This window comes from Falco cherrug, chromosome 4, assembly GCF_023634085.1.
Source record: "Falco cherrug isolate bFalChe1 chromosome 4, bFalChe1.pri, whole genome shotgun sequence".
Taxonomy (NCBI): domain Eukaryota; kingdom Metazoa; phylum Chordata; class Aves; order Falconiformes; family Falconidae; genus Falco; species Falco cherrug.
Genome location: NC_073700.1, coordinates 21280666 through 21293235, shown reverse-complemented (window position 1 = coordinate 21293235; position 12570 = coordinate 21280666). Strand labels below are relative to the sequence as shown.

Genomic DNA, 12570 nt, shown 5'->3' with positions numbered 1-12570 from the left:
TCTTTTTTTGTCACACCAAAGAATGGAGAAGCTCACATGGACATTGTGGATATTTCATTCAGTGATTTATTGGAGTCTAAGACATATTGTCTGCAATGAGAGTAGAGCAGATAAAAAGAAAATCACCTAGGCTGCAAATATAGACTGGTTTTATCCTTCAAAAATATTAAATTTTATCAATCAGTATCTAGCAGCTCTGGGACCTGTAGATGCTTTGTTACCTACCGTATCTCAATCACATATATTGCTTTTCCAATACAACTTGCAATGGTTTGATTTAGGATAAACACTTTTATAGGAACTACAGAATAGTAAGTAATACATAACTAAAAGATGATCTTCAAATACTTATACATTCCCTATTACTACTTTATCTGACTAGCTCACTGCCTGTAATACTACTTACAACGTCTCCGTTTCATAGATAAAGAATTCCTTACAAGTACAGGAGAAGTGAGAGCATCCTTTTACAACAGAAGTTTAAGCAACTAACCTAATGGAATAGAACAGCAGTGTCCTGATACAGCATAGCCTTGAACATGGTGTTTAAGTACTCAGAGATGTTTAAACCATTTGAAAGAGGGAGAAAAATGCAGCTTGGGTTTCTGATGCTGCTTGATCTACTACAACATTAGATAAGAGGAATGTTGTTACCATCAGCTCAAGTTTGTGTGTTTAGCAAGAGAGAGGCGGTCATGACTGCATTTGGTGTTGATGGACATTAGATGGGCTCTGAGAACACAGAGCAGACTCATCTGTCCAGGGGATGATGAAGAAAGAAAAATCCCTTCATTAAGCAGAGATACTTCATATCTTCTGGTTTTAAGATTCCAGGCTGTTCTTTCTTCAGGAATGTCTGGGTGTTGGCATGATCCCATTCTTGTAGTATCTGAGCTTTAAAATAGAAACACTGTTATCACCCTACCTTGTCCTGCCAGCAAGCAGGTGAAACCCTTCCAGGCTTCCTGCTTCAACACTGTTGAAAGGTGGTTGATGGCTCCTGCTTTTCCTTAAGCCTGTGACAGCTTGTGTGCGCACAGACTTCTGCAAAGAAATAAATACTGGAAAGCTCAACAAAGGTATGGGAAGGCAAGCTGAACATAGTGTTGTCTTGCAGCGCTTTTGGCCTTCAAGTGACAAAACTGCAATGCTTATAGTTTGTTCTCTGCAAAAATTCTGCTCAAAGAAGCCTTTAAGGAAGCACAATGCCCCACCTCTGAGTGGCTAGAGCAGCGTATAGACCCCTGACAGCAATGCATATCAAGTTCTCACCATGTTTTTCCTAAGCTTGTGGGGAAATATTGTGAAGAAAAGTGGGGGGTAGGGTGGGGGGAGTCTGCCTGAGGCTGCTGTCTGCCCCCTGGAGAGCATCCATTAAGCAAAGACCTTGATGTGGACTCCCACCATGGGGAACTGCTGCAGAGAGTGCTGGAGCACTGGCACAAAGTGCCCATAGCAATCAGAACTGATAAATGAGAGTTCCATTTGTTTTCATTCCAGGCAGAATTTTGACAAAATACAGGGTTTATTTCCAATTAATAAATGGAATTCTTGATATATTTACTGTAACACCTGTTCAGAAGCTTGTACTCCACCTACCCATACACAAGGAGAGGTAGGCACTGCTGCTGTAGTTATATCAGATTCTTTGACTGTGGTTAGAAGTCCAAAAGGAAATTTTGAGCTGTAAGCCTATTTAGTGACATAGGGAGAGACAACAGTCGTATTTCCATCCTCCAGACAGGATCGACCTGCAGGGAGTGTTGCTACTGCAGGTTGCATTTTTTTCTCACCTGCTTGTGGCAAGATGCAGTTTGTGAGTTGTTGCCAGGATCTTCAGGAGGGCTGTGTAGATAGAGTCTGGAAAGGAGAATGTTCTATATCTGATTCTCCATGTATCTGCAAGTTGAGATATGTTTCTGCATTATATATAAGGAAGCCCTTTCAAAACGGAGAGATAGGCTTAATGCATTACATAGCATTTATTTGTTATGAAATGATGTGCATAGAGGCAAGTCTATGACTTTACCTGAAGTGTCCCTGGAAAGGATAAGGGAAAGCAGTAAATGAAGTAAAACTTTGGGGGATGTATCTTTGATGGTGACCTGCTTCTGCCACTAGAAAGCTGAGGTTTTCCTGTGTTTGCTTTTCAGTTACCAGCTGTCCATCCCTGAGTGCCTAGTTGAATGCTAAATTGGGAAGCATGTATCTCCTTTTGAAAAACAAAGAAGTTGCAACATTCTTTCTTGCAATATAAGCTGCTAGACAGCCTGATCAGTATGCCAGACCTTGCATGCAAGGATGAATTAACAATCAGTTTAAAGACCCTGAGAGCTTTACTCAAGGTGGTAGTTATAACATCTAGCACGCCTTTTAATCAAATACAATTGTTACAGAGGGATTTCTGGACACGCACAGTACCACAATACAACCCATCCAGAAGTGCATGTGCCATTTAGGCTAAAATTCATGCATGTCCAGACTTTGCAAATCCAGACTATCTGATCTAAGTGTATTGATTTTTCCATTTTCTGTTTCAAAGAATATACTACAAGTAAAAAGGGTTATGACATTTTGAGGCATGCTGCATTGCTTTGTGATGTTTCTGTAATTTGTGTGCAGTCAAAGGTAAATAACATGATGAAGTAATCAGATGAAAAGTGGGCTTTCATGCTTGCTGAGCATCTCACAGACAGTCACTCTAACAGGGCTGTGCTAATGTTCAGGCTGTCATGATCTACCAAAGACTAAATGGACTTGATGGCTTTTAATATATTTCCCCTGAAACGGTTAAATACTAATGATGGACTATTATGTTATGTTTCAGAATGGAAAAACTCTGTCCAGGAGGACTTATTGCCTCTTTAATTTGTTATTTCAGCAAAACTGTGTTCTTCTATCTTACAAAAAGCACGTGAGAGCACTTGGGAGCTGCAGATTTTATTCCACGTGCTCCACCACTATCACTCTCATCCATGCTGCTATGAGCACGTTCTCACTGGCCATAGAGGAGAGAGGATGTGGGTATTTAGGAAAATGCTATTGAAAATAAGCACCAAGCAAAACCCCTGAGCATCCCTTTGAAAAATGTGAGAATATGGTTGCAGACCAGAAATGATAAGGAAAAAATCCTTCCTTGATCTGTAGCGCTGGGGGACACTTTTAAAGAATGTGGTCTAATGGCTCCACTGTGTGCTCTCCTGTGTGGTTCTGGACAAAATGACTAATCCTAGTCATGAATTTAAATTGTTGTCATTGTTTCTCAGAATTCATGATTAATAATGGGGGCCTGAGGTCTGAGAAAGCCACAGTCATCAAAACTGTCTGTCAGAGATGGTAGAACAATTTGACTGAGAATCTAATTTAAGATCCCTAGGCAACTAGATGTTTTCAATTAATACTGAATTTTCTGGGTTTATGCCCTGAATAGTTATGAATTAAGTTTACATGTGATTCTTTTTCATGGTGGCATACTTTTTTTTTTTTCCTCTAGTTTGTTTAATTTGCACTTGTTTCTCCTATGTATCTGTTAATGTCTCTGTTATAGACATGTATGAAAACTAAAAGAATTAGAAACAGGCCTGGACAGTTTTACTGCAGCTAGTTATGGGGATTTCCCTCAAGACCAGTTGTTTGCACACAGTTACTGTTACTTAAAACTGATGAAATAATTAAAACAAATCCCCTGTGTGCCTTGGGTTAGAATTCTGGCTGAAGCCATATTCAAGCAGTTTTCTATAACAGGGGTTTTGTTTGTCTTTTTTAAGGCATGAAATGCAATTTAGGTGCTCTTCATTAGTAAAAATAGAATTTTGCAAAACACCTCATTAATATGCATATGAATGCATCTTGGCACCACAGAATAGGATAAACTCTAGGTTTACTGATCAAAATACTTCTTTAAACCTGGATGCTTTTTTTCATTTGTGAGTTTTGAATGCGACTGCTATCTCTGGCTCTGGGTCAGAAGTGATAGCTGCTGGGTTTGTGCCTGGTTGAGCTCTGTGGTGGCTTTGGGGGGTAGCTTTGGCAGTGCAGGGCTCAGGGAGGCTGCTTCTTCAGGGTTGTCTGCTCCCACGTGCACACAGGAGAGGCAAAACCTGTGACTTTTGAGAAGTTTGTGCACAAGCATTTTCATTTTGGTTTGGAAACTAAGTTGTGTAAAGCCTGAAGTAACACCTTCCCTGTCCCCATCTCTTTCTTTAAGATTGCTCTCTTGCATAGTTCATGATGAACTCCCCACACCGTTGTCTTCCCTTTATGTGGAGCTGAAGCGTTACTGGTGACCTTGTGCTGGATGTGAATGCTGAACTTGGAGGGAGGAAGTGCCATGCGGGTGGCAGGCTGTGAGCAGGGATAAAGCTCAAACCTCAAATCTGCATGAGGACCCATGCGTCTGTGACAGGCTCTGGCTACACAAGCTGGGATCTGACACCAGTGCTTTTTAACCAGACTGAAGAGCCAGATCAACAGCTCCAGCTCTTGCAAAACACACGTTAGCTTTTCAAAATGTACTGCTTGCTGGGTAACAAGGGATGTGCAGGATTTATAGGAAGCTTTCAACTTTATTTATGATAAAACAACCCATCTCCAGGAAGTACGAGTAACATAGGACTGCCATCGTATGTATCCCACTAATGCATTTATACGCTCTTGCTCTGCTCGCTTTCCCTGATGCTCTCTCTCATTTTCAGCTTGTAGCTTTAATAATCTATGCTGCTTCCTTCTGTACAGTATTCCTCCTGCAGCTTTCATTTGACAGCTCTGTTTTTAATAGAGGATAAGCATGAAGTTCTAGCTGAACCTGAAGACATATTTCTAATCTCATACTGCATTTATTTTGCTACTCAGAGAGCTCACTATCTTGAACAGAGGGGAAAAAAAAGTATTTTTCACGTATTAAGTTGACATGTACAATAGGTTTCCAGAGGTATCATTAATTCAAACTCTGAGTTAGTTACCTTGTAGCAAAAAGACAAATACACATAAACCCTGTTACTTGGATAATAGGTCTGATTCCATTATTTATCACAGTGATTGCAATAATTTGCCAGGCAGCCCAGTTCAGGGAAGAGTCCCATTTTGTTAGGTATTGAATGAAAGTGTCATAATCAACATTCCTGCCTGCTTGGATTTTAAGATATAGCCTGAAGTATTGGTTGAAACAAAGTAGTAAACTGGATGACAACATGAAAATAAGAAAATGTTAACTGTGAAATAACTGTTTCAAGGTAATTTGTTCCACTGTTCTCATCAGGTCATTATAACATTTTCCATATACTGTGGGCTTTTTTGTATTGTAAGACAAGTTAAGACTCTATGAGTTTCACAGTGCTGCCACTAAATTGAAGCATTTTCCTGTATGTGTTTGCCAATGTAAATGACAACCTTCAATTTGTCTGTCCCCTCTTTTTTTTTATATGGAAAGGATGTAAACATCTATCACCGCTAATGAAAATGTGGTGTGCTCCTTGAATGTGGGACATTTTTACTATTAGATGATTGCTGTTAAGAACTGGAGGATTAAAGCAGGATGGTAGCTCTGGGTTTGTCTGCTGCTCAGGCCAAATGAAACCCAGATGTTGTGACCTGCTCCCCATAGTAACTTTGGGAAGTGTCTTGGTGGGGGTGCGAAGCCCAAGTAAAAGGACTGCTTGATATTTAGGCCATTTTGATTGACACATATTGGCATGAGACTTCAAGCTATTAGTGAGGTAAGTGCTTCAGAGGGAATGCTTCACCAGCACAGGGTATTAAAGAACTGGTGTTTTAACAGCTGGAAATACTTAAATTGATGAAGTCCATTTTCTGGCAAACAAGTCCTGTAGCTGCTAAGTGGCATCAGCTGCATCACACTGAGATGTGCTTTTCCTCCAACAGAACGGAAATTGCACGTGATTTCTTTCAGGTTTTCATGTCTGAGGGCAGACTGCTGGCCCACAGCTGCACCAGGAGCAGGGGAATTGCAGGAGGGCTCTGCAGAGCTGCCTTGCTCTGTTGGAAGGTGCATATCCATGTTTAGATCCTTAGCAAACCCAGCCTCATAAAGAAAACTGTGTGTTGGGGTATATAGTTTCTCTTTTCTATTATGGAGAACTTCCAAAGGATCACATTTCCAACAAGAGCTTGAAGATGAGGCACTTCTGTGCCAACCAGCATCTTTCATTCCCCTGAGGACTATCAGGGATGCATTTGTGAACATAGGGACAAACATGGACCAGCATCCTGAGGACTTTTCTCCTCTCTCTTCCTTTACCAGTGGGGCCTTCTCCATTAGCTTGCATTCCCTTCTTTCACCCTTTCAGCTTTCTCCAAAGCCTTCTCCTTGTGAAGAGTTAAAACAGGCCAATTTTCCAGAGCTAGCTTTTGGCCTGCACACTGTTATGAAATGGTTATAGCTAATAGTAAACCTAGAAAGCCAGGGAAGGGAGGTGCAATGAAACATTATGCAGTGGAGTGCTGGCCACAAGGGCTGTGTATGCCCCGAAAGCTGGTGCACCAAGCCAGTGTGATTCCCTATGGGCTGGGAGAGCAGTCAATGGGAAAGCAAAGTGATTCCAGGAATTTGAATCATGGGTAGAATTTTCCAGGCAATGATGAAATCATGGAGTAATGCGACATGCTGAAAAAATCACAAGAGCCCTCTTTCCTTCACAGATAATCCTGGTTTTTCTTTTTCCCTTCTTTATTTTTTATACCAAATTTTGCCTTCGTTTAAGGGTATTCCTTTGCTTTAGGTCTTTTCCCTGCTCCATTCCTGACCTATCATGGTTCCTGGGGGATTACAGACTCCATAGACAATTTTGAGGTGGCCATCTATTCTTGCTTCTTTCTAAAATGGGATTTGTTGTGTCACTAAACAATTTTAATTCTCTAGATTTTGAAATAATTTCCCTTACAGGAAGGCTGGCTTGCAAAGATATTTTAGAAAAAGTGGAAAAATAATGAATAAGAATTCTTGTTTTCATTTGACTAGCTCTTGGGAATCAAAAGCTCTTTGAGAAATTCAGGGTAAAACATTATTAAATGAGATACTAGCGATATACTGTTTGATCAGCTCCACTAAAAGAGAGTCTGTGAACCATCCTGACCTCTAATGTCTCCTTTGTATAACCCCTGCGACATGAGATTTGCTATGAGAAATGGAACAAGATTAATAATTAATACATTTGCTGGTGTCTGAAATAGCGACACAAGGTTGGCTTTAGACACATGTTTTATTAATGAGGTTTGAAAACAATTGCTTTCTCCCAGCAACAGACAGCTCTGACCCTTATACTCAAGAAAGGGATGGAGGTGATACCTGGGATTTTTTTTGTCGTTGCTGTTGTTCCCCTCCCAAGGCATTAACCGAACTTAGTCACCACATAAATGTTGTGAAAAAGATTGTGAAGTTGTGAAGAAGTGAAATGGGGGGCAAGCCTAAAATAAATATCAAATTGTCTCAAGACATCATACGTGCTCTACCCAGTCGAGCCGAAACCTGAAACATATCAGAGTATAACTCACAGTTTTCAACACTCTGTAAGGCAAAAGTGTTTCTTGCTCTGTTAATTTAAAAAAAAAATCAATGTGGCAATTAAGACTATAATGTTTTAATGACTAACGTACACCTCATTAAGCTATAGAAAATAGAAAGCCTATTTTTTTCCCTATATTCCCCCCTGCAATTGTAACTACCTGCAATATAGCAAAGAGAGCACTGTCTTTTAAAAAGTGGAAACACCTTTATTAAGTGAAAATAATTGCAGTCATCATCCTTGACCTTTCAATTTTCTGAAAGTTATTCTTGTTCCTGAGGGCTAGCAGCCATCAGATGTCTGTTTTTGTTATTAATATTTACCAGGAATGATTCTTTTTTTAAGAATAAGCACTGCTGAAGTGAGCCAAACCTTTTGAACAGAATCACTGATGATACTTTAATTATCCAATAAATTACAGTTCATGTGCAGAATTAATCGGAAAACAATGCTTTAATAAATATAATCTCCCCAACTTACATGCAAATTGAAGCTTTGCCTTCCTGCTCAGAATTGTTCCAAATGAATTTGTGGCCAAACACTGGTATGTTCCAATATCCTGTTTTTTATGTGGGTTATTGATTGCCAAGCTGCCTCCAACCAACCTGTAGTGATAACTCATGGTAAGATCAATATCTGTGCCATTTTGCTTCCACCTTTGAGGGGAAAAAAATCAAATTATGCTTATAATTTACAGAGCCTATTCATATTTATCTTAAATAGTGTGCTGTAGCATACCTGTAATGATAAAAATGTAGTTAACTATCACAAAATTATATCAGTTTTCACACAAGACTGCTACTTATATTAATGATATTAATAATTCTGTTCTTTGAAAAATCTTTACTGCTTTTATGCTAGTCACCAGTGTTCATCCAGATGTCTACAAAATGTAATTATAACTTATTCATACAAACTAAGTTATCCATCCAGTTGGGAGTATGGTATATGCCTCAACTACAGCTACCTTATTTTTTGTAATGTAAATGGTAGCTGAATGTGCTTTACATTTGTTGTGAATGATGTCATAAATTCGGTTACAAAAATAATTTGGTAATATAGATCAGGAAAGATTACACCTTAGAGGGCAGACGAAAGCAGAGAGAGAAGTTTTTATACAAAAAAATTGAGACTGATAATTTAATAACACTGCTATTTTAAAACGATTTCTCCCTGTTAGTACACTAAGTAGAAAATGGATTGTCTGCAACATTGCACATTTATTTACAGACATCAAAATAAAATTTTTATTTCAAAGAAAATAAATAATATCTGTTTTAAGAAGGGAAATTTTGTGGCTTTACTGTCAGTCACATAACAGTTAGATTTTTATTATTTACATGAGGTCCAGAGGAAGAATAAAGTACATCAGTCACTGATGTCTGCAAGCTTTGGGCTTGTTAATGCCATACTTTAGGTGGTCAGCAATCCTAAAACAACCTAACCACATATTTTTCTTCTTTTAATTTTATACCACAACCATTTCTTCAACTTGTATCATTTTTGTTAACCTATGTGGGCATGATGCCTACCCCTCCCTAGGATGCAAAGACCACAAAGGAGATGCTAATGGCTCACTTTGGGTTTGCAGAGCTTTATGGCAGTCCTGGAAACAAGGGAAATTGTCTCCTTGTTAACTGTCTGAAGGATCACGGCATAAAAAAAACTTCTTCTATTTCTTGTTTGCAGAGATGAACTTCCTGGCAGTATTGATTCACACAGTTAACAAATTGAAGCAAACTTGCACCTTAACTATATTCTAGAAAGATCTGAGCTGGGTATACAGTGCAATACTTTATTTCTATCAGCCACAGACCTTTCTCTACATGATCAGGCAGCACAGGTAGTTGTTCTTTTGGAGGAAGATTTTGAACTGTGCTGTGAAATGCAGTTCTGTCCAAGGGAAATCTTGACAGATATGTACAGAAGAAGCAAAGATCATGACCTTTCAAGTGGGCACTTGTTTTTAGACATCAATAATAACTGATTAAAATACAAAATCAATTGAATTCTGTGAAAAAATTCTAGTAACATTAAATTATTTATCCGGGTCTGCCAGTCACTGCCTCCTCTTTCATGAATGCATCAACATTAAGAAATTTAGATCCAACAGTGGACCATCAGCAATTCTTCCTACCAATTGCAGCCAATTTTTGACCTTTTCATACTTCTGTATTCCTTTTTTTATATTTTGCTTTAGTTGGTCTAGGTTTTTGCTTTTGTTTTGAAGTATTTTGGGGTTTGGTGTTTTTTTTTTCATTTTCACAAACAAGATCAAAATCATAGTTGGTGCCCATCCGTGAGCCTGTTGTATGAATCAGTAGTCTGTATCAGTGTTAGGATTTCGCTGGTTTTCAGGATTTACATATGGTACATGCTGTCTAAACCTTTCAGTTTTCTAATATAAGATATTCTAGTATTTAGTTTGCCAGTTCTCTTTAATTTTGGAATCAATCACTGAAATAACTGCTGTCATCATTACATGGCTCCCAATTAAGATCTATAATTGTTTTTCAAAACAAATGCAAAGTTGTTGGCTTAGTTGCTGCAAATGAATTCTTCACAGTATCCCCATAATCATTCTAATCACCGTGGTACAATGATTATTAAACTTTGCATATAAAATAGGGGTTCATATACTGGTGTGGGCTTTTTCCTAATTAATATGTTTACACCATTGAAGGAAGCAAATTAATGAATTCATGTGATAGACAATGATTTAATGACTTTGTGTGTTCTGCAGTGTACTGTCTAATGCACAGAAATCTTTGAAGGATTATTTTAAGAAAATTTTAGTATAAGCCTGCTCAGGCAGGGATCATCTACATATTTTCATGAACTTTTTCATGCAACCATTGGAAAATTTTATAGGTATTAAAGAATTATAGGAAATGCATCCTGGACCAATTATTTCAGAACCTAGACTTCTAAAAATATGCTATATTCTGATGCTGAATTCCCTAGCGATGTAAAACTTTTCAAATCATATTGGTGTTTTCAAAGTTAAAAAGAAAACAAATGTTTTATGAATTCATAGAATAAATAATTAGATTTTCTTTGCTTCAAAATCTAACCTTTTATAGAACACCAGTTATCAAATATTCCCTTACAGTTTTCATTAACTTAAAGGCTTTCAGAATATATATATGTGGGACCTTCCCCCCTTCCCATCTTGGTTTAAAGGTCTCCAGCAAGAGGCAATCTATTCTTGTTCTCTTTTTCTTAAATTGTTACCAATTTATCCTAATATTTGAATATACTAATACACCAGTATTATTCCAGGCCACTGGGTTATATTAAATATTTGATGCTGGGGTTATTGGGAACTTCCTTCTAAAGTACACTGCAGTCAAGTTACTGATACAAGAACAATCTTCTAATATGTGATGATTTCCCCGTATTTATACTACTTAATCAATACTTCTGATTTGCTATTCAAATAGTCTCTGAGCAAATACAAATGAAGAGGAGTAGAATTTATTAATGAACATGAATATATGAGTAATGCGTATTTACAATGCAACTGCAAATTATGTGATCTGTCGTAGTATCTAATAAAAGAACTGTGGGAAAATAATATAATGAATTTCTATCATGTTTTCACCTTGAAAAAACACTCATCTAGCTAAAACGTTCAAAGAACACAGAAGAGCATAAAAGTTATAAAATGGTGAAATGTTAGAGATCTTTGCAGAATACAAATATTCTTAGGACTTCTTTGAGAAATGTCAATATGTTTCATTATACATAAGTTGACTGTTAAGCTGCATAACCACAGGTTTCTCTGGTGTTTAGACTTCCCTGACCCTTTCTGAGATGAATTTCCTCTAGGCCATGTAGCTACTGACACCACAATCCTGACACCTCTGCCTCCACCCCAACCCATGTTCAAATAAATCGAGTGGAGCTGAGAAGACAGAGTCCTCAGCCTGTAGCCGCCACGTTTTTGTTTCAGGGAGATGAAACTGCTGTTTGGTCACCTACAATCTTTGATATTTTGGTAGGGAAAATTTAAACTTTTGGCATAAAATTATGACTTATGGTAAGTGAGTAATTAGCTGGGAAATTTCTGATCACACCTGTGATCGAATACTACACAGTGCTATGTTATATCTAGGTAGCTATAACTAAATGTATTCCATGTCTATGATTAATGAATCTGGAAAATAATATTGTTCCATAGAAACTATTTAGAAAAAGGAAACACTTTGTTTCAGAGGACATGACTTGTTTTTGGAAATGAAATGTGGAGGTGTATCAATTTCAGTGAAACTATCAACGTATGAACGTTGAAGTAGCTAAGGAATTAGTTAAAGATTCCACTGAGGCAATGTGCAAATATTTTGGTTAAATTCAAATGCGGTATTTCATTAATCTGTTTTAGTTGCCTTTAAAAAAAGATACATTTAGGACTATCAGAATTTCCTGCTGAAAGAGCTTTCTCCAGCTCTACAAATAAAAACCTGGAAGTTTCATAGAGCATGCATGGCTGCATCATGATTTTGTATCAAAGTTATCATAGCTAGAAGCTCTTCCTTGTATATCTCTCTTCCCTAATTTGAACTACTTTCTGTGTGGATTTATGCATACAGGATTTAATGAATTCTCTTTTCAATGTACTGCTATAATAAAAATATGGAGGGGGTTGTAAAGACTTCATTATGTTCTAAGTTTTCTAGATTATTTGCTTTCAGATGGAAATATCCTGCCAAATCACCTGAGACTTCCTCATAATTGGGGAAATAAAAACTTGCAGAACACCCTAGTATACAGCATTTCCATAGTGGAAGAAAATAGAAAGTTTAAAAACTATTGACTGTTGCAAGACAACAGAGGTTGGAGGCATTTTTAATTCGATTCCACTTTTGAGGCAGAATCTGCAGTGAGTCAAGGGACTGCATTTTAGTGATCAAGTAAACTATAGCAGGATAGTAATTTGTTTTTCAAGGGTATGAATAAGATAAATATATTTTGGGGGTTACTGGGAATCATTTGACAATTTTATACAATGATTATACACGTATTTTATGTCTTTTGCAATCGTCATAGA

General features: G+C 37.7%; 1 protein-coding gene across 4 annotated transcripts in view; it reads right to left on the bottom strand.

The window, feature by feature from the left end:
- LOC102051403 (contactin-6) overlaps positions 1-12570 on the bottom strand; it is a 149185-nt gene that overhangs the window by 76010 nt on the left and 60605 nt on the right. For 3 of the 4 annotated variants that reach the window (XR_008732212.1, XM_055710057.1, XM_055710055.1), the window contains exon 4: positions 8001-8176. Coding sequence is in view for 3 of the 4 variants with exons in the window: in XM_055710057.1 (XP_055566032.1) it covers positions 8001-8176 (176 nt within the window). In the remaining variant the exon portion in view is untranslated. The remainder of the gene's footprint in view (positions 1-8000; positions 8177-12570) is intronic. The other variant, XM_055710056.1, reaches the window with a different exon arrangement.